This window comes from Paramormyrops kingsleyae, chromosome 18 (assembly GCF_048594095.1).
Source record: "Paramormyrops kingsleyae isolate MSU_618 chromosome 18, PKINGS_0.4, whole genome shotgun sequence".
NCBI classification, from domain to species: domain Eukaryota; kingdom Metazoa; phylum Chordata; class Actinopteri; order Osteoglossiformes; family Mormyridae; genus Paramormyrops; species Paramormyrops kingsleyae.
Window position 1 is genome coordinate 7,624,389 of NC_132814.1, and position 26,445 is coordinate 7,650,833.

Genomic DNA, 26,445 nt, shown 5'->3' on the forward strand with positions numbered 1-26,445 from the left:
TTAATTAGCAAGAATTTATTAAATAATAAATTAAATTGCCAGGGCAATATAACTGACTTTGACAGAGAAACAGACTGTATTAAAAATATTCTACAGTGTTTAAAATTGGCACATGAACACTATTAAATCTTTCACTCACCCAAATGCACAAGCGCATTTCCTGCACAGAAACTGTTGGCTACAGCACGACTCTTTACAGTGTAGAGGTGACCTCAGACACATTTTGGCGTCTGCCCATCAATTAAGTTTGGCATATAAAGAGATCTGAGTACAGCTTCTGAGGGAAGGGATACAACAAGAAATATGTAAACCCATTTCACAACTAATGCACTAGGTGCTCCCAAGTACTGGGGCATTCTGGGAAACCAATCCCAGTCTCAAACCCCAGAAAAAACATGGATAATCCAACATTATTTTTCAGTGGGCATGGCATTTCCACTTGGGGTCTCCATTGATCCATGGAAAAAGGCAAATCAAAAGCTGTTGTTTCAGTTCACATGACGTCAGGCTCCTGGACTCATCAGTTTCAGTGTCTATAAGGCACCCAAACACACTGAACCTGAACAAGACAGCATTTAAGGGTAAAGTATACAGCGACAAAGTGAAATGCATATGGTCTAGTGGTGCTCTTTCTATCACTATTGATAAAGACATAAAAATCCATGCCAACACTGATTCTCTATTTAAATCACTCTCAATTCATTGTAGTGAGGGCCCAAATCGCTTCATGAACCATTTGCAGTATTTTTTGACTCCACTAGATGGTGCCCTTGGCTTGCTTTGGGTCATCCTATGAGCCCTTTTTTGGGGTCAAGAAGTACTACAATTGGTTCTTAGTCATGACTAATTAATTGATCTTACATGCCATGTCCCTAATATCTATTGTATGGCAAAATAAGGGCACAGTGTTTGACAATCTGGTTCCAAACTGGCACTAGGCATGGCAAGGGACCGAGGGGGCAGCATAAACATGTTTTCCTACAAATGAGCAATACATTGGCAAATTCAATATTTAAGCCATAAATATAACAAACATTCATGCTGCAAACACAGACACACAGTGCCTTCCAAAAAATGTTCAGACCCTTAGTTATATGACAGATAATCAAAGCGAAAAGGGCAAGATTGAAGGAGGAAGTTCATTTTTTTATGAGAATCTCCTTGAAAGCTTATTTTAGGTGTATATGGTAACTAAACTAAACTAGCTGTATTGGTTGAGTGGGCCTTGTGCACAACATTGAGATATTTGGATATAATAAAACTTGCTTTGTTCATGTAGGTAATCATCCCTACAAAAAATGATGAGGTGGTTGAGAAAATCAGATGAATGGGGCCTACAGGGGTCAGTGGTCAAGTGAAGAAAACACATAGAGGCCCAGCCTCAGTACAGACAGAAGGTGGCCAGTCTTTAAACAAAATGAGCCACTGGAAAGCTCATGGAGGTTTTGCATACACAAAAATGTTCTGAGGGCAAAAAGAAAAATTGGTTCAGAGAGAGATAACCAATCAGATTGTATAGGAGGTGGGTCCAAGCGACTAGATCAGGTGTGACCAACCAATCAGATGTCTTGGTCCTGCCACCTCTAGTTGCTTGGACCCACCTCCTCAACAATCTGATTGGTTATCTCTGGGCACTGGGTGATGCCACCGTAATAGAGCCCACGGGCACAGCAGAGCAGGGAGGCATGGAGTCATGCGATGGTGATGCGACTCTTTGGCTGAGACTAATGGAAAGCCCGGTATGACTCAACTGTGGCAGGGCCGCAAAAAGACATATCGCTTCTGTGTTCCTAAAGAAATAAAAGTAGTCTTTCCTCTTTCCATTTCCCCATGTGAAACTGTATTTCACGAGGAGTTGGCAGATGCTTTAGTGGAGAGCTGGACAATTTCATTTTTATGAACAAATTGATTTTGTGGAGCACTTGACCATGCAGACAACGCAATGTTTTTATGGACCCAAGGATTCTTGGGAAAACTAAGACGTAAAATGTGGAAATGGGTGTAAATCCCACATTTTGGGAACATTGAGTTTCACATTTTGAAGCAAAAACAGACAGTGACACAGGCGATGAGGAAGATGAGGGGTGGATGTTGATACAAAGGTTGGAAAACCTTTTAACGATCTTTATAAATTTCCTGTTTCATGTCAGTCTGTGGAATTACTTTAAGCTGCTGACCTGAGTTTAAAAAAAAAAGAACTTTAATCACTGCCAGACATTTCCCCATCAAATCTGCACCTCACATGTATAAACATTTATGAAATTAATACATTTAGGCTTTCCTCTTTAGTGTGTGCTGCCATTTACAGTAACATGTATGGTTTATAAGTAAATAATCACTATATCTAATCTTTAAAATTTTAAGCTTTAAAATTGTGTGCACATTGTACTGTAATTTTACAAAATGGGACATTGTACAAAGAGCCAAAATATTTCTGCAAGGCAGTGAAACTATCTGTGATGCAGTTCTCCGTGGCTACGGCCGATTTGTGTGGCTTACATCACAGACACTGGGCAGAGTGATTCTGTCTGGTGTGTAACTGGCCCATTCACAGATGACAGTCAGAGAGGCAGGTTCTGCAGACATTACAGAAAGAGCAGCTCTCTGGAGCAGTTTTCTAGTCCAAACCCTGATGAATTTTGCTCTAGGGCACAGCACAAACACAAAATAACACTCAACAAAAACAATAACAATAACAAACAATAATAAACCATACCAAAATGTCTTTTATAACTGGTCTCTATAATATACTTCAAATGTAAATCATCCCTTACTATATCAACACACACATTCATTACCAAAACCACAGGGCCTGCATTAAAACAAACAAAAAAAAAAACCCGAAAGTACAGAAATTTTGAGAGCAACTTCAGCAACAAACAAAACATTTTAAGATTAATTAACTTCTGATTATTAAAGTGAAATTGTGTCACGTCAGTCATCACTCACTAGACAACCGATACTAGTAAAAATTATCCATTAGCTACTGTGCTGGAACGTTCCGGGTTAGTTTACACTGTATAATGAGTCACTGAAAGCCAAAGCTAATGACACCTGTCTGTGAAGGATAAAGGCCACCCTAATGGAAGAGACTCAAATGACCAGGGGAAAATCCATGGTCATCTTTGTGCAGCTTTTAAACATACAAGAATGCAACAGACCATTCGTTAATGTAACTGAGAGGGTCTTTCGAACAGTGAAAGTGAAAATGGTGCTAGCAGGGCATTTGTCAATACAGGATCGTTTCCTCTTCCCTGTCAGTGTTCTGAGAAGTGAATCCATGACCTTTAAAAGCCAAAGCAGAGGTTAAATTTCATTGGGATTTGGCTGGTGTATCTCAGCCAACTGTTACAAAATGATTTCATTAGGGAACCTTAAGCGGGGGGGGGTGTTATTTTAATAAACTGATATGTGCTGTAAAAAATGTATATTTGGATAACGTCAGTCTTTGTCACCCGTCTTCTACGCGGGATTCTTCCGGAAGCCGAGCCAATGAGGCCTCAGGCTGCCACCTCAATAGAAGGAATACTGATTCTCCACAGCCCGTGCTCTCCTAGTGGTGTCACTTTCATGGTAGTCCTCAGCAGAGCCACTAGGGGGCTCCAGAAGGCGCTCAGAACTGTTGCTGCGGCTCCGCAACCCACTCCCTCCCCCTCCGCCTCCCCCTCCCCCTGGCTCAGTCCGGGAGAAGGGGGGCAGGGCGGTGGGCGAGGAAGACGTGCTGGAGGAAGAGGGGGGTGCGTCCGTAGGGGGGGGCGCTGGCTGTGGGGCTCCAGGGAAGTAGTGAGGAGAATGGTGTGGGTCACTCTGACAGCCTGGGTCTCTAGGGGGTGCTGGGATGCGGGGCGCAGCAGGATCTGTGCGGCAACAAAAAACAGTAACGTCAGGATGGTCCAGCAGGAGAATGACCTGTAAGGACACTGAAGAGCATAAGTTATGCATGCTGGAGGCGAGGCTGAAATTAGTGAAGTTTATGCGAAACATATCTGTTTATACTCCTATGTCTGTATATAATAATAATAATATGAATGATAATGATAATGATAATGATAATAATGATGATAATAATAATAATAATAATAATAATAATAATAATAATACATTGCATTTAGAAACCACTTTTCTAAACCCAGAGACACCAAAAAAGAAACAGGAATGGGAATTAGAAGAAGGAGAATAGTAAGGATTTAGGATGAGATTTAAGATGAAGACAATACAGACAATGTATGTATGTGTGTGTATATGTATGCATACTGAATGTATGTACAGTATATAATATATATGTCTATGCATATATGTTGTGTGTATATTTCTACAGAAAATAATGGTATGTAGATATTTTTCCCAGACATATATGCATATGTATACATGTGTTTGTGTATGCAAGCGCATATAACATGTATAGAGGCATATGCTTAATGTCTGAGTGTGTGTGTGTTTATAGCTAATGGTAAAAGCCTCCTTATATCCGTCTCCTTATACCCAAATTGCACCTTATCATAGCCCAGCTCCACCTGCTCATGTCCAAATCGCACCTTGCTGAAGCACAGCTGCGCCTCCTTATGTCCAAATCGCACCTTGCTGAAGCACAGCTGCGCCTCCTTATGTCCAAATCGCACCTTGCTGAAGCACAGCTGCGCCTCCTTATGTCCAAATCGCACCTTGCTGAAGCACAGCTGCGCCTCCTTATGTCCAAATCGCACCTTACCGGAGCACAACCCACCTCCTTCAACTCTAACATTTTTTTAACATCCCAAAATGTAGAAAAAGATTCAAAGTGAATGGTTCAATAAAATCTCAGTTTTGCACTAAAAGTCATGTTTTTTCCATCAGCTTTGCTCATTTTCACCTGTGTTTTTGTATTTTGACTTAATCCGCTTACCCACTGCAGCCAAAACTTCACTTACTAGCTAGACTCTGCTGGAGGTACGACGTGTAAGAAATAAACTGTGAATAACTTTATATTTTAATGCATTTTCATGAGGCATCACAAATAAATGAGCAGTAATAGTACTTGTAGTGACGAGCCATTTTGATGCATTTTTAAATTTCATGTATATGTTTAAAAAAGCTCAAATAAGCTTTTCATCATGTTGTATTTATCACTATTTATCATGCAGACTGTGTACATACTGCATCTCTAAGACTGCAAATAAATTGTAATACACTAATGTACCATGTGGCTTATTCAGCACCCCCATACCCAACAGCCCCCTTCGTTGATTCTGCTTTAACCTCTGGTAGGGGGGCTATACTGAGCTGCACAAATAATTACAGCACCATGAAAATGGGTTTCGGTGTCAGCGAGCGGCTCAGAATCTCAGGGCAGCCCCTGTCCCTTAGCCTCTGAGGCTAAGTGATCCAAAAGCGGCAGCTGCGCTGTGCTGTGTCTGATTTCTGGTCCAGTCCCCGTGAAAATGCTGGCTGTTATTAGTGTGTGTGACACAGGAAGCGGAGGAATGTGAAAGAACGAGGAGGTGAGAGGAGGCAGAGAGACGCACGGGAGAGTGTCGGCTTTCCGCTCTGCGGAAGAATACTTCGCGATCCTGATCCATAAACACACGACACCGATAAGCTGTCCTCCCTAAATTTATGACGAAAAAATCTATAGCCAGATCTCTTCTCTTCTGAACTCTTCTCTTTTGAGCGTTGACTGAGTAATAAAAACCTGTCAGTGAGGCATCAAATAGGTGTTTTTCAGTAAATGTGTATCAGGAGAGTCGTCTAGAACATACAAAAGTATGACTTTCTAAATTATTGTGGTGTAAAAACAATAGACTATTGTGTTTTTGAAATAATGCTTGAAATAATGTTTTGAAATGGCTGCTTTGTATTGGTTCCTGTAGACTAGAGGTTCCCAAGTGAGGGTCACAAGGTGATAATATGTTTATAAAAATTTAAAAATGAGAATTCTACCCCGCTCCCTGCCGCTGGGCAAAATGGGGGTCAGGAGTCTGATATTTTGGGGGTCATGGACTGAAAGTTTTGGGAGCCCATCCTCTAACCCTATGTGAGGTGTTCCCTGAGTCACGGCACTTCACAGTGTTCTGCGGCTTGGGCTCCTGGTGTGTCACGTACCCGCAGGACTCCGCTGGGCCTGGACATAGCAGCGCAGCGTGATGTCGGCCGACCCCCCCGACTCCAGCGGGATGGGGTGGGTGTGGAAGTGGCGCAGCATGTCCAGCAGGGTCTGGAACCACAGGTGGTGCACGTGGCACTGACCGTTATCGTTCACGGACAGCCGCAGGTGCTGGGGGCGAGAAGAGGGGCGGGGGGGGGTACGATGGCAGGAGTGAAGACAGCAGCATTGAAGGGGCGGGGGGCATATTGGTCAAGGTACTGAATTTAAAACAAATAAAGGTGCAGCGTGCATGGGGAAAGTCAAGAAAGATGACTAGGTAATGGGATGGCTAGCTGGAGTAGCTGTTTAGCTGTTTAGCTGTTTAGTGCATTTAAAAGGCAGTGCCTTCGGGGGACTGTGTCTTGAAGATAAGCAAACATCACAGGCTTTTCCATGATCAGGCCACAGTTTTATAAACAGAGAGAAAAATAAGGTGGGGAGCCGTTTTCCGAGTTTCCTGTTACAAGGCCAGCGTGTTTCCTGCAGGATCCAGAAGCACTGTCAGCCCCCCCCCCCCCCCCCCCGGAGTGTGGCTTCCTCCCTTGGCTGTAGGTCTTTCTGCTTCCACAGCGAGCAAATCATTTGCAACACGAGAGCCCCCACCCCCCAGCCCCCAGGACAGCAGAGAGTGGCTCTGGGTGGCTGCCAAAAGATGCCGACTGACACCAGAGAAGGAAGGAATTCTGACTTCCTGGCCATGCTGGGGGGGGGGGGGGGGTGGTTCGCATTTCGCTCAGATTGCAATGCAGGCATCGGCTGGCTTTGAGAGCACAACCCCCACGCGGGTTGGCGAATTACGGGCACCAGGCACCCCTCACCTTGGCCTTGCCCTGGAAGTTGAATGTGAGGACGTACTCTCCCGGCCGCGTCTCGCTCTGCCGGATCACAAAGAGCCCGTGGCTACGAGCGCCACCAGCCAGGACCAGCTGGGCAGCGCGCACTCGCGACAGCGTCCCGTGAAACCATGGGTAGCGGTTGAGATTGCCGTCAGCCTCGGGTTCCTGTGCCCCCTCAACAAGGGCCCCTGTAAACACAAACAGACTGTGAGGAGTCACAGTACCTGACAAGGGCCGGGCCCTCCTTAGACCAACTCTTACTATCCTGCATCTGTAGCTCAACAAGTAAAGCACTGTGCTAAAGACACAAAGGTTGTGGGTTTGAATCCCAGGGAACACACATTAACTGTAACCCTTCCCTCTGCTGTTGCTTAGCATAGAAGCATCAGATGAATGAGCAAAAATGTTTTTCTGTACTCTGAGTCATTCATCAGTTTCACTTCTCCATTATTGTGGTTAGCAGAGTGCAAGTCTGGCTAGAATACTTTTCTCACTACGTTTGCACGGTTGTTCTTATGTTTGACAAAGACTGATTTCACACGGAAGTGGCGCGCAGGAGACAGTCTGCCAACAAATAATGGACTTGCTAATTCAAGACAGAAAAATCAATGTATTTCAATCTAGTGCTTCACAGACTCTAATGCTTCAAGAGCCCTCGCTGTACCCAGCACTGTATATAACCAGAAGCAGACTCCGCCCCACTCCATCATCACTTGGAAATGTTAAGACTTACTAAAAGCAGACTCCGCCCCCTCCACCATCAGTAAGAAGTGCTAAGGCTTACTAGAAGCAGACTCCGCCCCCTACACCATCAGAAAGAAGTGCTAAGACTTACTAGAAGCAGACTCCGCCCCCTACACCATCAGTAAGAAGTGCTAAGACTTACTAGAAGCAGACTCCGCCCCCTACACCATCAGAAAGAAGTGCTAAGACTTACTAGAAGCAGACTCCGCCCCCTACACCATCAGTAAGAAGTGCTAAGACTTACTAGAAGCAGACTCCGCCCCCTACACCATCAGTAAGAAGTGCTAAGACTTACTAGAAGCAAACTCCGCCCCCTACACCATCAGTAAGAAGTGCTAAGACTTACTAGAAGCAGACTCCGCCCCCTACACCATCAGTAAGAAGTGCTAAGACTTACTAGAAGCAGACTCCGCCCCCTACACCATCAGAAAGAAGTGCTAAGACTTACTAGAAGCAGACTCCGCCCCCTACACCATCAGTAAGAAGTGCTAAGACTAACCTGAAACTGATCCCGCCCCCTCCACTGTCTGCAGGAAGCGGTCCAACGGGATATGTGAAGGGTGCTCTACGAAGGGTGTTTCTCGGCAACGGGCAGAGGGGGCGCTGTGGTGCTCAGCCGCCGCCGCACAAGGTCGCTCAGGGGTCCGGTGCACTCCTGACGAGAGGGAAGATGACCCAGGGTATTAGTTCCTCCTCCTCACATGACACATGATCATCTTCAGCAAGGTTACTGGACACTTCAATCGGGCAGTGTTCCCTTTAGCCAATGAGGGATGGTGTGGGCGTGTCCACTGAGCTTTTCACGGCGATGCAGCGCACCCTCAGAGAGGAGCTCACAGCTGCAGGAGGACACCATGGAGAAGTCCCTGTGAGGCTGGCCGTGCGGACATGATGCCAACTCAATGTCATCTCCACTGTCCCTGTGACACACAGGTAAAGGAAGCAGTCTGGGTGATGCTCAGACATTAACTGGCATAAATACATCAGTCACTAATTATTTATTAATGTTAATAAACTTCCCCCAACATTATTAGTTGCAGATCAAGGAATACTATGTACTATGTACTATGCTACTTTGTCTACCTGTGTACTACATAGCTACAAAAAAAACAAAGCTCAGTGACACTATAACCTTCTTCCTGACGTCACTGACAAGTGGATTTACCCAGGGTCTATGCAGTCCTGAATATCTGCTACCCAAGAATGCTTCTGAAGTGAGTCGATGGTCTCCAGGATGTACTCCTCACCATTCTCCACCTTTTGTCCCCAAAACAAAAACAAAAAAAGCAATTAGTCATGCTGCTATCTGCCTGGAGCACAGGCGTACTGTAACTGAGGAGTGTCAGTGCACCAAAGAGCCACTGGGCTGCGCTGTAGCTGCTGCTGAATCTGGATCAGACTGGCCTCCAACAATCATTTATCAATAGTGGTCTACTTTGCAAAAATGTGGTGTAATTATCTAAGAAATTCCAGAAAGCCAAAGCACTAACTAATCAGGGGAATGCAAAATGCACATAAAGGACATTAAAACACTGAGATTAGATGAAATGAAGAGCCGCCCGGCGTCTGGGGAGACGACGGTGCAAGTCGGAACAAGTACAGCTACCGACATCCTATTATAACTGCATCGTTATAGGATTTCTCTCTACTTTCCTCTCATTGCCTCCGGTTTAGCCGGATGTCTTGCTTATCGTTACTAAGGAGGCAGAGACGTCTCCGTAAATTCATATCCATGAGAATCGCTTCCCAAAATAAAAGGTGCTGTCAGGAGACCAAGCCAGGAAAAGGAAGAGGAAGAGGAAGAGGAAGAGGAAGAAGAAGAAGAAGAAGAGAAAAGAAAAGAAATCAACAGAGAAGACAGCAGGAACAGTGCATCCTCCCAGACAGGTCAGTCACTCTCAGACAGGTCAGTCACTCCCAGACAGGTCAGTCACTCTCAGACAGGTCAGTCACTCCCAGACAGGTCAGTCACTCTCAGACAGGTCAGTCACTCCCAGACAGATCAGTCACTCTCAGACAGGTCAGTCACTCCCAGAAGGCCATGAATGTCACGCCGGGGCTCAGCTAGACACCATTAATGCGTTTGGACAGGCCTGACATAGACGCAGAACCTGCAGGCCTGACACAGACGCAGAACCTGCAGGCCTGACACAGACGCAGAGCCTAGATTATTCCAAAATTCCACCACTGTAATGTCCGTCCTGTCATGAATGTTGCACTGTGGGTCATCACTCTGTATTGTAGTTGGCTGAGATACCTATTTTACTTGACATGACTTGATGATGTACATGCATCTGTGGTGAACACACACATTCTACACAGTTGCAGTGTTGGCTGGCATGCGATGCAGCTGGGATCATGCAGAGGGGAAGGGAGGCTGTACCTTGAGGACGAAGGTGTTGTCCTTTTCTGGCATCTCCAGAGGCATGGTGGTCCTCACCTCCACGATAGCGGAGAGGGGTACGCTCACTTTGGGCTTTGAGGACTGAGGGGGAGGGACAAACACTGAGAGAACGGCTATGATGTCATCACTACCTGCACTCACTTGACCGCCGTACGAGGCGACACCTCAGCTGCCTTTTGTGCCTCGAGCGCGACTCACTCTCATCGTGACACAATTATCCCCCTGCAGCAACTGCTTCACAATAAAGTGGGAATCCTGCAGCCTAAAGTAGGGAAATTACTGAGCAAGGAGAAAAGCGGAGCTCCAAAGCTGGCGGAGCAAAGACGAAGCCGACCATGGCGGAATGAGCTCGAACACACACACGACAGAGACCAGCATGAGCAGGTACACACACGACAGAGACCAGCATGAGCACGTACACACACGACAGAGACCAGCATGGGCAGGTACACACACGACAGAGACCAGCATGAGCAGGTACACACACGACAGAGACCAGCATGGGCAGGTACACACACGACAGAGACCAGCATGAGCACGTACACACACGACAGAGACCAGCATGGGCAGGTACACACACGACAGAGACCAGCATGGGCAGGTACACACACGACAGAGACCAGCATGGGCAGGTACACACACGACAGAGACCAGCATGGGCAGGTACACACACGACAGAGACCAGCATGGGCAGGTACACACACGACAGAGACCAGCATGGGCAGGTACACACACGACAGAGACCAGCATGGGCAGGTACACACACGACAGAGACCAGCATGAGCAGGTACACACACGACAGAGACCAGCATGGGCAGGTACACACACGACAGAGACCAGCATGGGCAGGTACACACACGACAGAGACCAGCATGAGCACGTACACACACGACAGAGACCAGCATGGGCAGGTACACACACGACAGAGACCAGCATGGGCAGGTACACACACGACAGAGACCAGCATGAGCAGGTACACACACGACAGAGACCAGCATGGGCAGGTACACACACGACAGAGACCAGCATGGGCAGGTACACACACGACAGAGACCAGCATGAGCACGTACACACACGACAGAGACCAGCATGGGCAGGTACACACACGACAGAGACCAGCATGGGCAGGTACACACACGACAGAGACCAGCATGGGCAGGTACACACACGACAGAGACCAGCATGGGCAGGTACACACACGACAGAGACCAGCATGGGCAGGTACACACACGACAGAGACCAGCATGAGCACGTACACACACGACAGAGACCAGCATGAGCAGGTACACACACGACAGAGACCAGCATGGGCAGGTACACACACGACAGAGACCAGCATGGGCAGGTACACACACGACAGAGACCAGCATGAGCAGGTACACACACGACAGAGACCAGCATGAGCAGGTACACACACGACAGAGACCAGCATGAGCAGGTACACACACGACAGAGACCAGCATGAGCAGGTACACACACGACAGAGACCAGCATGGGCACATATACACACGACAGAGACCAGCATGAGCACATATACACACGACAGAGACCAGCATGAGCACGTACACACACGACAGAGACCAGCATGAGCAGGTACACACACGACAGAGACCAGCATGAGCAGGTACACACACGACAGAGACCAGCATGAGCAGGTACACACACGACAGAGACCAGCATGAGCACGTACACACACGACAGAGACCAGCATGAGCACGTACACACACGACAGAGACCAGCATGAGCATGTACACACACGACAGAGACACCGATTAGGAGACGACCCGGGCCCACAGGTGAGCAGAACATCCCAAATCCGGCACAAGCATCTCCAGGCCTCAGGAGCCGGCAAATTTGATGGATTTTGCTCGTTATGGACTAGCCCTCACAAGCATTGCTGGAATTACCAATAACGTGATCATTTAATGACATTCCGATCTTAAACCAACGTCCCGGCAATGTATGTGTGCTATCTAATAAGAGAACTGAAGTAATGCAAAAGTTACTTTTCTTAGTAAGTAATTACTTTTATATGCTGTAATTCATAAAGTAAATGAGTTACTTTTGAAGAAAGTAACTAGTAACTGTAACTAAGTACTAATTTTCAGTATTAGCACAAAATTGTTCGCTATACGTTGGCTTTGCTACATGTATGCTAGACTGAAACTTATTTACTGAGGGACTGATATCGTTCTTCACATTTGTTATTCTGTTAGCTAACAAATACTTTTAGATGTTAAGAATATGGTTCTGTTTGTCCTAACAAAATATTTCTAAGAGTAAATGTTCATTCTTAGGTATTTACCTCTTACTTACTCTTTTGTCATCAAATAAAATAATGAACACTCATGTTATTGTGGGAAGATACATCTACAGCAGGGTTTCCCCAGTTCCGGTCCTGGAAGACTAGTCTGCGACACGGTTTGCAGATTCCCTGCTCAAACACACCTACTAACCCTGGCAATTGGTTGGTGAGCTGAATAAGGTGTTTCAGCAGGGAAATCTGCAAACTGTGACACAGACTGGCCCTCCAGGACCGGAACTGGGGAACCCTGGTCTACATCCTTATCTTTGCCATGGGTTTAGTTTAAACTGAATGTAGAGTACAGCTTTAACTAACTCCTTCAGTTTTTTTTTCACTTGAATCTGACAGTTAATTCAGCCGATGGGTCAATAACAGCTCAGTAATTAATCTCCCGGATCGGAATGGAGAAGCTGTGGCCCACAAGACCCAGGGCTGGATAGAGGAGCCAAACATCTGCAGCTATGGGCGTTACTGTCCTGCTTGAAGAAGAAACGTGAGTCTTATGGGCAGTTTGGTCTCCATTAGCTCCAACATTTTACGACGATCTCTATGTTTTACTCAGCCAGTTGACCTTGAGGTTTCTGCAGCTGTACAGACCTGGGGTTCCGAAACGCGTCACCCCATACGAGTGCGTGCCGTTGGCCCAGTCGTGTCAGCAATACGAGGCATAGCACAATGGGGGGGTGTCAACAGAGGGCCCCAGGCTCTTTGTCACATTAGCACCTCTGAGTGACTTGATATGATAATTGAGTAAATGGCTTGGAGAAGCGAAGCGATGAATGAAGACAACAATAAACAGCAAAGCTACATGACCGCTAAAATGTACGAAAAAAAGAATACAAAGATTTAGACTTTGCAGGTTCCACAGTTCGCTGTTTTCCTACAGCGATAGCTCCTCAGGGATGAGATGCTGTGCGTATTTTTAATACAAACCAAAACTCAATTTTCAAATAATAGATAACTATACAGCAATTTCACGCATATGATACCGTTTTTAGCCGCAAGAGCTAACAGCACAAATGCAGCATTTGCGCCTAAGCAGCACATTCCGTGTCCAATGGCTACTTAATAAGGCCCATATTAATATTAAATTATTTATTAAGAAGCATGTGACACAGCGTGTGTCATCCTGAGCTCACAGTGAGGTAAATCCTCAGCCTTTTCATGTCTATTTATTTTAGCGGCAACCGTTCCGCCCCAAAAGGGGTGGAGGGGTTGGAGGAGATGCGATGGTAACAATCCTTCATTCCTCTGCCTCCTTCCACCGCACTGCGGCGTGTAAAATGGAGGAATCCAGCTGCAGGGACTTCAGGCCGGCAGGCTTGCATCGTTTCCGTTCGGTATTGGTTACAGCTGAGCTGAGGCAGAAATATAACAAAGAAAGAGGCAGCCCAGGTCCGGGGGCAGACATGGGTCGGCTGGTCGACCATGACAAAATAATTATGAATGCATACGGATGCATGCCTCAATTTGTGCTGGACTGTCCTCATAATGTGAGGATCGAAGATATCTATCAAGAGAAACTCAAGGAGAAGACAATAAAGCCACATGGCTCCATGGACACCTAAACCACCACCCCACCCCCCCCCCAAGATGGTACAGCCCTAGGTTTTGACATGAAAACAATCATGCAGTGCATAAAGTGGTACACTCCGCCCTGGAGACATGCCGGGGTCAGCAGGGAGAGCAGAGCTTCAGAAGGATTCCGTTACCAGGACACTGCAGAATGTCTTGAATCACAAAGAGGGCAGCGCTGAATGGGACACGTGAAGAATGGGGCGTGTGCCAGACGTGCTATGAACATCATCTACATATTTAAAACTTGGCAAAAAAAAAAAACTGTTCATGCGAATGGCGCTTTTGAGAAAGCAGGATGTGTTCAGTGAGGTGAGACGAGGCGACCGGCCATGTCGGGCGATGCTGACACCATGCCATCCCTATGCTGAGACCCTCTTACTAGAATCTTCTCTGTTGAGAATTCAAAACAAAATGGGAGAAAGTCTGTGCAAATCCTATGTGCTCTCTCCTAAAGGGCAGTATAAAGAACCCCGTCACAGAGCAAACATGCAGACACACACACACAGATGCACACACAGAAGGTCACCAGGGACACCGCCATGTTAATAGTATTTCCAAATGCTGCGGAGCTCAGGTGTCTGCTGGATCATGAGGTGATTCTAGCCTGGGGGTGGGCCTGAGGGGGGGGGGGGGGTGGCTTTGCACTGGACGAGTCTGTGAGCTCAGGACTCCTTCCAGCTGGATGAGAAGAAGTCGCATGGCGAGACCGCTTGCATATGGCCCTATCCGTTGGAAAGCATATTCCTGTCCCCCCGGCACTGCCGCGCGAACTGAGTGACCTTGGCGTGTTCTGCTAGTTGTCCTGACACACGGGGAAGCATGAAGCCCCCCCAACCACATCCCACCGCAGATATCGCACACATTCACCAACTCAAGGCAGATTTAGACGGCCACCAGGGGGCGCTATGGAGCAAAGCATCAGAACCCACCTTGGGTGGAACGTAGAACTCCAGCAGGAAGCGTTCACCCTCAGTGCGGGGCCCCGTCTTCCTCAGAAGCAGTCGGCACTTCTGCCACTGCGAGCTGCCCATGCAGTTGGTGTCGTCGGCCACCATGTAGCGTAGGGCGCCCTCCCTCTGGATCTCCAGCTGCTCAGCCTTGTGCCCCTGCGAGGCCTTGGAGAAACGCAGGCGCTGGCTCCACTTGTCCCCCGTGGCATCGCCGTTGGCCCTGCGGCCGCCGTCGGGCTCTGGCGACGAACGCCTATGCCAGATCTCCTTGACTCCGTCCACCACACAGAGGCTCATGTTCCGCAGGGAAAAGCCCTTTTTGAAGCGGGCCTTGGGATGGCCTGCTGACACGTCCTCGGAGCTGCGTGACTGGCCCAGGGCCGACACCTTGTGCGCCAGGGGCTGCGAGCGGGGACTGCGGCTACCCGGGCCACTGTCCATGCTGTCCAGGGACTCACTGGAGGCGCCGGCGTCCCGCCGCAGGTAGAAGTCCTGGCCGTAGGGCAGCGGGCAGCTCTGGAGGCCGGCAAAGGGCACGATGCTGTAGCGGGGCCCCCCCGGGGAGCCAGGCGTGCGGGGCCGGCTCAGCTCAGCTGAGAAGCACTCCAGGAAGTGCTGGGCAAAGTGCTGGGAGAAGGTCGTGTCGGCGCCCGGCGAGTCGTAGCTGGGGTTCTCGCCGACGAAGCGGCGGAACTTGTCGGCGAAGTCGGAGGCGGAGGCTCGAGCATGAAGCTCACAGAACTCCTTCCAGTCAGGTAGCGGGCAGGAGGAGAGGTCCGGGCTACTGGGGCGGGCGTCGCCATTCATGACTGCGCCATTCCTCCGAGGGGTGGGGGGCCTGCGAAGGGGCGACAAGAGAGCTGCAGTCACTGTCCTCTTTCCGGAAGGAAGTTACACGGCACTTACTTGGCATTTATGTTCTTACTTGCCATAAACGATCATTGGAAACGCACCCTGATCTGTCGCCGAGCGCACGGCGCGCCTGTGAAAGCATGTCAAATCGTCCTGCCCTGTTCTCCCGACAGGGTGAACGTCTCGTCCCGACTCGAGCTGTCCAAGCCTCTGAGGTCTCTCCCAACCGCAGAAGAGCGGCGAATTGTGCAGTTGGTGGTATGCAGAAGTTAGTACGGGCCCCCGCCCCCCATGTGGGCAACTAAGAGTGGATGTTAGAGGCACGATTCCAGGCGACGGTGTGCCGCTGTGCCACCCTGCCAACACCAGGGGCCTGGCAGTGCAGCTGAGCGCCAACAGCATGCCCTGGGATGCACCTGCTGTACACGCTCTTCAGGCTCCAGACAGACAGGCCTGGAAAGTGGGCCAAAAAGCTGGGGGAGAAAGAGGTGGAGGCCAGGACAGGAGAGAGTAGTGCTGCAATAATCCAGGCACTTAGGACGGCAGCCCATCTAGTCTAAGACACATTCAAAGCAAAAACTGCCACTTTCTTAGATATTATTAGGTAAAGAAGCTGATTCCGGCTGCCACAAGCCGACCAGTGCGACAGATCAGATATCTGGAGATCAGAGACTGTTATCAGTGCCAGTGCAGAGCTGGGCTGTGGAGGGGGGGGGCATGATTTGCATGGTTGAAGATCCTCCAATAAATATTAAAGAGGCGCGATTATACTTCACAGGGGGGGGGGACGCACAATCAGGCCGGGCGGCTGCCCATTAAGCCATAAGTTAATGACAAGCGTGAGACTCCTTTGCTTTGATCCTGAACAGAGAGAGATTCACAGTTAATTGATATTTAACGGCCGCCCCGGACCACAGAGTACAACAGATGTGAAACCAACAATGTTAGATAGACAATGTATCACGGCAACCTGGAGACTCCGCTGGAATGGCAAGCGGAGAACGCAGCGTGAAGTTCCCATGAAAAGTCAGAAACTTTAGTAAAGTCCCTGAGGAATTAAGCACAGCCTTCGCAGCTACAGTGTGTATAAGGCTCCATAAACTGCCCGATTCCATCCATGCCGACTGACTCCTGCTCTCTTGCCTTTTGGGTATTTTTTTACGATCTTTCAACTGCTCAAAAGTTTTTAAAGCACTGATATTTCATCACTCGATAGTATGACACTTTCAGTCACACTTGTACGGTGAGAATGCTACACTTTTAGCACCTTATGAAATTCACCATATTAGTTGTCTCATGTTCTTTGCACTCTCTGCTGTAAATATACACCGTGACTTTGCACCTTAAAATACAGTATTAAGAACGTCCCCACATGCAGCTGTACTTCATTTCTGACGCATCACATTCGTAAAGAAATGGAGATTGAACTGGAAATTTGGGGGGGGGGTATGAACCGGCAGGTGAGGGGGCCAGCAGAAAAGCCTGGAGCTTTTAGCCTGCCTAGAATCACTGTTCAGTGAAACTGACTGGACCCCCATCTCCACAAATATCCATGTACAGTATATAAAAGGTACACAGACGGCAAATTTGTAAGCATCCACACAGGCGTCTCCACGACCCCCCCAGGAGTCACATCATCGCACCCTATAGTCTCTCGGGACGATTAAACACCCCAAAAAGACCCAGGATACTATATGAACATCTGCACATTTTAAAATTCATTATACAGCATTTTATGAAAAGAAAACTGGCTCTAGTGATATTTATTGTTGCCTCCAGCATGGAGCTTTCAAAGGTTCAGATTTCAATGAGAAGCAGAGAATGTGTCAGACTCTGCTTCCGAACACAGCTTCAGCTAAACAGAGGGGCTATGCAGCTCCTCCTTACCCTGTTTAACAGAAATAAACCGCCACAGTACATGCTATCAGATTTTAAACGCAGATATTAAATAGCACAATATAAACCTTTACTGGATAAAATAAAACTTTTATGACCTTTTCCACGCTCTCTCTTTCACAGCGTCGTACTGCAGCTGGACGGATTTAGTCTGTTACATCTTCATTTTTAATACAGATTACATTAATGATTAATCACAACTCAATCACTACTGTTCTATAGAAGGAGAGCAAACCTTTTCAACTATATTCATATTTTTATATTAAGATTATAGGGAAATATCATTAAAAATGGCGTTAAAATTACAATATCTTTTGCCCGTACATGGGAACCTCTTCAGTTCTGTGATGTCCTACCCATTTACCATCACTCTGTTATTTATAGTTCATGTATATATTGCTGAAATGAATGTCTCCCCTCAGAGAACGCCCTCCAGGCAGACATCAGGGCTATGAAACTCGGTGCTGTGAGTCCACTCCATGTCTAAGCGTCCTCTGGAGACACTGGATGACGCTGCCATATTCGAAATCAGGCCCCTGTGCCAGAAACTGAAATGTGAAAAATGGAATGAAGGCCATTTGGTGCAGATTCCCACCTACTCCCTAGATGAGAACCAGTAAAAGATCTCAGTTTTGGGTACAAAATTACAATGGCCATCCCAGGAGAGCCAGGAGAATTGCCCTCCAGGTCCAGTGGCCTCCTGCAGGCACCGGTGGAAACATTTTTAGATAATTGGTGCAATTCAGCCACAGTGAGAAGAAGCTCGAGGGGGAGGAGCCAGCAGCCCTTGTCCGGCACTAACTCACAGAACTCAGCATCTTTGCTGACATCCTGGACTCTTCTGACTTCACCGCTACGCAAAAAATGCCAGTGTGTCCTTGGCCGCGGTGACAGGAGCGTAGGAGCGTGGTTTCAACGCCTAGCGCTCTCTGCGGCGGAGTGGGCCGGAGGCGGGGGTGACACAGTGCGAGCGCAACACGTCAAAACACTGGTTACCGACGCGAAGCCAATTAGTCTAGATCAGGGTGTGACTGGTCTGGTGAGAGAATGTATCCCAGCAACTGAAGCTTTCCTGAAATCCAGAGGAAGTTTTTAGGAAACAGTTTTTCTACAGCATGCATATTTTAGGGAAATGGCCATTTCTGCTATATTACTGGGGAAAAATAGAAAGCTTCACAAATATCATTAGGATAAACTATAATAAATTATGCATTGTAAGCATTCCCATTGCAGGAAAGGAAAAGCTTCTGAGCAATGTTGGCCATTTCAAGTCCAGAAGCTACAAATCCAGACCGAGGTTTTGTTTCTACCAACCACTTGAGTACTCTGAGACTGTGACCCTTTATGCTCAGCTGGTTGGCAGAAACTAAATCTTGGTCTGGATTTGTAGCTCCTGGGCCTGAAATATCCAAATGACTCTGAGACAGAAGCACAGAATTGTGGTAATGTTGGAAAATGAGGGTGAGTGAGTTTAAGAGGATAAGACAGAGCACCATCCATTTTGGGGACTTCTTGAGGGCAAAGACAATGGCCTTACAGTAATAATTAAGTCATCAAATCCTTGTAAGTCACTCTGTAATGAACATACCACGAGTGACGGACTGCAGTGTGAATAATTATACAAGATCGAAAGACTTTGCCTCTTTCCATGCTGAATTTGTTTCTTGCACCTTGAACTTGAGGCCAGTAATATGCTTTGCAAAGCATGGATGTGTTTATTTGTGCAGTTAATTATTTTCTGATATGGATGCTGGTTTTTTTGCATTCATTAATATATGTAAATTACCGCACATTGTTTTTTGAACTTAAACACTAATACACATCAGCTGATATCTTAGCCCTTCCAGTTCAAAATAAGTCCAACAGAAGAGTAAGAAATCAAGAGCATACCGTGGTGTGATTTAATCTCACTGCGTTTTGCTCTCATTTAGTTTGTAGACTAAACGGTTTCAGATCCATTCAGTTCTGAAGTGACTTCCCCCTGCTCAGAAACTCTATGAATCATACTGACGCAGGGCTCTTAAGTGTCACGCACTGATCATGAGACACACGTATTTCAGCCAGTTACGACGCTCACACGCCACACCTCGTGTTTCTCAGGCTGAGAAGTAAAGGGGTAACGTCCACTAAGGTGTCCCGTTATATAGAATTAATGGACGATGCACAGGTGTATGGAGCGGAGTTTTCCACCGAGTTCGTACAGGTAACTGTCCCGAGTTATACCACCTACCGGGCAATCAAAAAATAGCATTTGTTGTTTCCGGGTAAATTCCAAAATAAGTTAAATGTGATCCCACTGCAAGTACGTTATTACGTGGATGCACACACAGGTGGAGTGCAGAAAAGGTGGAAGTTAGCAAGATCCGACGACTGCGGTAGGCAGGGCTCACACATTTCGCCCCAATGTAATCTCACCCCAAACTTTTGATGAAACTTGAGAGGCTTGCTGACCTGATACTAACAATGTATCAGATTGCTATTACATAAAGTCGTGTGGGACAAACTTTCATTACAGACATAGAATTTCAACGAGACTCAGTGTGTTGTGGCAAAAATCGCAATTCCAAAGAAACCCGATCTATCATGACTGGCTTATTTGGCTGATTTGGTCTGAAGTAACATCAGTTAGATATTAAAATAATTCCTCCATGACATGACAGAACAACAGTGGCTAGAGAAGGCGCTGCTGTCTGTTAGAGGGCTCTGGAGGTGTTCCGTAAGGACCCTGGAGTACCCCATCCCTGCCAATAGTCTGTGCAGCAGTGGAAACTAAAGCCCAATTTCAGGACTGTATCAGGAAGTGGTCTCTGAAGCCGCAACATTATTTATAGGGATACTGATTATAGCGATACTCATTTTGAGGAAGCATTTTTTTCAGAACAAACTTATGTGTGGACTAAGTTAGATGCCGGTGACACATTGGGACACATTGATGAGCCCTAACTATGGTCATGGCCTCCCAGGCACTGCTGCTTTCCGATCCGACTCTTTCTGGCCTTGACTTCTTCTTTCGGCCAATTAGCTGGCCAACACGAAACCTTCCTCCGCCCATGTTTTCAGTTCCTTAAGGGTGAACCCGCACCAGGTGATCCGTACCATGCCCGAGCACATCTGACCCCCAAAGTCTAGTTCATTTGACCAGCGCGATCGCTCCGTACCGGGCCCGGACACGGTTCAGTTGGACTCGGTATGCATATATTGTGATCGCTAATTGAGCCCGAGCACAGAACACAGACATGACATCAATGATGGGACTGGCTTTCGCTCGTGCATATTTACAACATAATGACCTGGAAGGAATGAATTGGGGTGGCTGTAAAATCAGGTGGCGGCACACATTTAACAAACATTGTGGCAAAGGGATCACTTTGGCCCGCGGCAAAGGTGCAGTGTTTGCTGTAAATTTGGGCTGATGACAGTATCCAGGAACAGCTGGATGCAACACACAAAAACTCCAGGATATCTGGTGAAATACGGTACACTCTTTATACATGCAGCACAGTCACTGCGCTGCATACTCAGTAAATCTATAAGATGACCATAAGAGGACCGTGCATAGATGCGCAGAAAATGACTCCAAATAAACCACAAAATAGGACATCGGCCATGAACTACACTGTGCTGTGTGATGATGTTTCTCCTCTTATATTTTCTTCAACACAGAAAGTCGCACGGTGGTTACAGTATCATGCTCCAGTGATGATGAAAGCTGGTACCAGGCAACCGAGTCCAGTGTGAGTGCAGCCTAAAATGCCACTGTCTGTAGTGCCCCCCCGGCGTCTCTGGGAGGCAGGGGCCCTTTGCCGTCTCTCCTGGGCTTCACACCCTTTCAATCTGCCTTTTTTTAGACGGAAAGTCACACAGCACCTCAGAAGAAAGCTGGGGCAGATAACAGGACCAGTACATCTCCCGAGCCGGCAACTGGAAAACCACAGGTGTCTGACGGGTCTGTAGGCAGCAGCCGGCTGAGACGTCGTAACTGACTCCCCCCCCCCACCCCCCCGGCAGTGGAGCGACGCCAATTACAATCAGCTTCCCCAGCCCCCCCAGTTGCTGGGTAATATCAGTCAAGCTCATACACCATTTCAAAACATGGACAGACTGTGATTAAAAAATGTATATATATATATACACACACACACATTTACATATAAATATACAGACATACATACACGTATGTGTGTGTGTGTGTGTGTGTGTGTGTGTGTGTGTGTGTGTATTAGGCCGTTGTACCTGTTTCTAGAAGGTCATCGGTTCAAATCCCGTCGTCAGCAAGAATACTCATATCACGGTCAGACCCCGAAAAAACCTCTGGAGGCACCAGATTCATGGCTGACCCTGCACTGCGACCCCAAGCTACATTCCCACCTGTATTTACGTGTGTTTCAGGAGATCAGCATGTGATATGCAGATACTTAATGGTAGCCTGTACCATGACAATAAAGGCACCCTATTCCATCTCAGACGAGAGAAAAAGCCAAGCCTACAGCAAGTTTGGGCTGAGTCATCTAACCAATCACATGTCACAGAGGTGATTTGGCAGGAGTAAAGGCGTAAGGATTAAGGCGGAGCCTAATGCCATATGGTTTAGGAGAAGAAGCAGCTGTTGCTCCTCAGTATCTAGGCTTTTGGTTTTTCAAGCCATTTAATGTATGAATCATCCCCCCCCCCAAGGAGTTCTAGAACCCTTCTGCACACTTCCTTAGTCACAAGGTTCATTTTACTGGTGAGACTGGGCCCATATCACACTTTATTTATACATATTGATTTATATCAGTGTCCAGCTTTATGTGATATCATGTCACACCCCTTTGCCTGGATCTCGGACACCTGCGGTCACGAGTATGACAGGAAGGCTTTGAGTCAGCTGGGGGCTCAACTTAAAATATTCTTTCATGGATTTTTGGCTCATAATGGCCTTTTTAAACTGAGGGGGCTCAGGATTTATGCCACTGAGTGTTGGAGAAGCCCAAGCCGTGTTATAAAGTTCTTTCATGACTTGTCCTACCACTGTCGCACATATTCTGCTCAAATATGACAATCTTGTGGACTGTTATCTGTGGGAAGTACTAATGTAAAAAAGTACATAAAAACATAATGTGGAAGCTTGTTTTTAAGGTGCTGTTAGGCATTTCTGTTAATACCGTTACCGTTTGTCCCTTAATGACAACTCAGATTACAGTTTTACGGAGATGTTAACAGAGCACTAAATCGCTCTGGTAAAGAGAGCAGCAGCCATATATAAGGATATAATTACAAATGTGTCAATCTCTTCTGCTAAAAGCGATACAAACATGAATATCATTCATATACAGTAATAGTTAGTGTATCTCCTATATTACAACTGACTCTTTCGAAAAAATCCCCCACTTGCTTCAATGTGAAATCATGTCACCCAAGGTTCTACCCACAAATCTCGTTGTTTTCCTATTAGACCTAAGAGCAAGAACGGTCAGGGATTTTTGGTCTATATCAAATAAGCTTTTTAAAAAACATGGCAGCAGCTTATTGGTCATTTGTGCCCCTGAGCCCACAGGTGTCAGTGGTATAAAATGAGAAGATGAGATATTTATGAAGTGTTAGAAAGCTGATCCATAACAATGATGATGCACCCAAAAAAAAGGAACCACCCGCACTCTATAAAGTATCGAAATACATTTTTACCCTATAAAAGATGTGGTTACTAACGGTAACCCATAAACTACAGAATAATCACTTAAATGTTTAATGCTGTAACATAACACTGGACAGTAACCGCTGGTTGAATAATTAAATATGATTTGGACAGCCAAAAATAACTAATGAAAACATTTATACAGCCTCAAAGTTTTCTGTCTTACGTCGGAAGGGTGGTGAGTCAGCCTTGCTCCGATCAACCGAGATAAAATAAAAGCAGCCATCTTTAATTGGACTGATGTGTAAACAGAAGATGATGACCGGCATGCTAATATTAACAACGCTGAGACAAGCAACTATAGTAGCCTGAAGGGTGGAAGAGTTCTGCTCCAGGAATATATTGTCTTTCATGAGATTTCAGAGAAGTATCGGCAGACGGGCCGAATGTGGCGGATGCAAGATAATGCCACTGTGTGCAGAAGATTCCGGAAGCAACTGGCAGTGGCAGAACCGTGGCTCAAAATGAATGACAGTATTGAGAAACGCATGCCCTGAGGGACCTCGGTAGAATTCCCTGCCTGCAGGCCAGCGAACGCAGTGAAATTAACTGACCCCAACTCCAGTTGAGTGCGAAATATGGCTTTAAACCAGCCCGCAAGCAAGCTGTTTCTGCACTGCTGTGCCACATTATCAAGAGACAGGAAATATGGTTGGTAAAAAGGGAGAATTGGGATGGCTCAGGACCTGCCGTGTGATTCAGCCCACACACAGAGACCAACAGGCAGGCATGCACACGCACACACATGCACACGCACACACATGCACACGCACACACATGCACAGATAGGCAGGCTAAAAGCACACAACATGCTGTACACACCCAGGTAGGCTCACCTGCAAAACATGAATCATCCACTTTGCAAAAGAAAAACAATAAAAACTTCGCCTGGCAGACATACCCCATCCATCCATCCATCTTTAAACAGACTAAACAAGAAAAGGCTCCAAAACAAATAACATCTAATCAGATTAACTATTCTAGCATTAGCAGCAGTGTCTCTATTGGATTAATCAACAATTTATCTGCACTGTCAGAAAGAAGCATCCAGCCCTGGTACAGTTTTGTTCCTCAAGGTACAAACAACATTAATTTACCCCCAATTGTACAAAAATGTTCCTTTCTGTACCTTAAAAGGGACATTTACCTAAAGCTAGGGTACAACTGACAGGCCCTTGAGAGTAAAGCCCCAGTGATAAGTAATCGCCACTGTGTGCAGAAGATTCCGGAAGCAACTGAACAACAGAACATATTTGTACTTTTTTCTGAGAGTGTGAGTTTCTGGACTTTAGCAAAACCTTTAAAAGCTACACTTGAAAGCAGAGTGCCGATCCCCAGTGAACGATGCATTAATCTCCAGTCGAGGCTGGTTTTCTTCATGAGATCTTATGAGGGATAAATCTGATAGGCTGGTGTCACTCAATTGTTGATAAGAATACACAGTGGTCATTTTGTATACATTAGCTTTTGTAAAACTCACTGTGGGAGAGATGCTAATTAAGTTTCACACCATAAGGCCTAGTCAAATTTAATTCTTTTAGCCTAGAATAATACAATAAATAATACTTTATAAAAGTCAGTTTATCAACAGAGCACCATGTGTCCTTGATACATTTATTGACAAAAAAGTTACATTGTAATCTCTACTTTGATATTGTTACACATTATTGTACAAAAATAGTTCAAGACATTTAGGGCACACTGACAGATTGGAACATTAGCAAGTTTGTTACTTCTACATGCACAAACATTTACATTGCTACTTAATAAATATTACGTTGCTTATTTGAGACGCGCTACAGTAAGCTATGCCTGACCAGTACGTTTTGTGTTAACTAAATGGCATCATTGTCTGGTCAGCCCTAAAGCACCTCATGCATCAGTCTGATCTGCTGCTTCCTCGGGGGTGTCAGTGGGAAGCAAAACAGTAGGAGACGAATACAAAATTTGGTTACAATTCCGTAGACGACACCAAAATTAGAGGTTATGGTTTCATGCAATTACACTTGTAGCAGCAAGAAGTAGTTTGCCTCGTGCGACTAACGTCATTTGTCTGGGTCGGGCATCCAAAACCAATCATTTTATGATTATAGTGACTGTAATAATTAGAATGATAAGGCATTGTGACGCGAGGCTCGGTAACCAAAGAACATGCGCCGCTTTGCCAGCGTTTCATTGTTAAAAACGCAGCTGACGAACTGTGAATGATTCTTACTTTTAAAGCCATACATGTTTACCAATATCTCCGGAGTAAAAAAAATAAAATAAAGAGCTTTAACTTATCACTGTATAAGAGCATCGCTGGCGCCTTAAATAACTATACAAGTCCGATTCATTGTTATCAATATTGTAATTCTACGTTAAGGACGCCAAACGGGCCGCCCGTCGCTCGTTTAAGCGCTAGTGATAAATTTCAAACAAAAAAGAATGTCAGCGTCCGTCTACATTCATACTACATATAATAATGTAAATGCCACTTCTGTAAGTCGAAGACCCGAGAGATGGGGGAGGGGTGGGGGTCTTTCCCCATAACTGGAATAAAGAAGCCCTTCTCAATGATCCTCAATCCCTTAGATTGATCAATTAAAGCAAAGCACCCTGCTCCGTTTGCAATGGATTTATTAGCAGCTCCGTGAATTCATCTTTAAAATAAACGCGTCGTGCGCCGGAACATCCCCAACAAACACTGGCTTTCAGCTGCACCTGACCGGGCTCCGCAAACCCGCAGCTCTCACGATTCGACTGGAATTAGAATATTTATATTTAATTAAAACGCGGTTTTGACAGTCAGAAAAACGCATCTGCCGCCCGAGCACAATGCCCACAAAGCCAGCCCACGGATTATTCCTAAGGACGCATGCAAAGAAGTGACAAGTGAATGAAAATGAAACGCAACAACGCTCACCTTATTTTCGACTCATCGTATGACGTCAATGTCGATGTTGTTTTTAGGAATTATTATTACATTTTATTTCAATACGCGCCTTTTCATAAATATTTTTCGGCGAATGGAAAATTCCTGAATTAGCATTTGCTACATGATCGCTCCATATTTCCTTGCCGTGCACACTAAAGTGTAAACTAC

The 26,445-nt window shown here is 46.3% G+C and overlaps 1 protein-coding gene across 4 annotated transcripts; it reads right to left on the reverse strand.

Annotated features, from left to right (window-relative positions):
• Positions 1-26,445, reverse strand: LOC111847896 (SH2B adapter protein 2-like). 4 transcript variants are annotated; one of them, XM_023819497.2, is made up of 9 exons: positions 26,266-26,445; positions 14,918-15,776; positions 10,085-10,186; positions 8,867-8,958; positions 8,521-8,621; positions 8,201-8,356; positions 6,940-7,145; positions 6,079-6,250; positions 1-3,857 (listed from the first exon to the last, which is right to left on the reverse strand). In XM_023819497.2, the coding sequence occupies exons 2-9, from the start codon at positions 15,743-15,745 to the stop codon at positions 3,514-3,516; spliced, it is 2,001 nt and encodes a 666-aa protein (XP_023675265.1). In that variant the 5' UTR covers positions 15,746-15,776; positions 26,266-26,445; the 3' UTR covers positions 1-3,513. The 4 variants fall into 4 exon arrangements, with proteins under 4 accessions (XP_023675265.1, XP_072558263.1, XP_023675264.1 ...); XM_072702162.1 differs by lacking the exon at positions 26,266-26,445 and adding an exon at positions 21,920-21,962; XM_023819496.2 differs by lacking the exon at positions 26,266-26,445 and adding an exon at positions 15,892-16,390.

What these genes read in the sequence shown, in the direction of transcription:
- LOC111847896 (XM_023819496.2), bottom strand. Translation starts at nt 15,932, where the DNA reads ATGCTTTCACAGGCGCGCCGTGCGCTCGGCGACAGATCAGG. An exon ending in AGTTCTACGTTCCACCCAAG is followed by an intron (nt 10,187 to 14,917) that starts GTGGGTTCTGAT and finishes CCTCCCCCTCAG; the next exon opens with TCCTCAAAGCCCAAAGTGAG. An exon ending in GGCCCAGCGGAGTCCTGCGG is followed by an intron (nt 3,858 to 6,078) that starts GTACGTGACACA and finishes GTTGCCGCACAG; the next exon opens with ATCCTGCTGCGCCCCGCATC.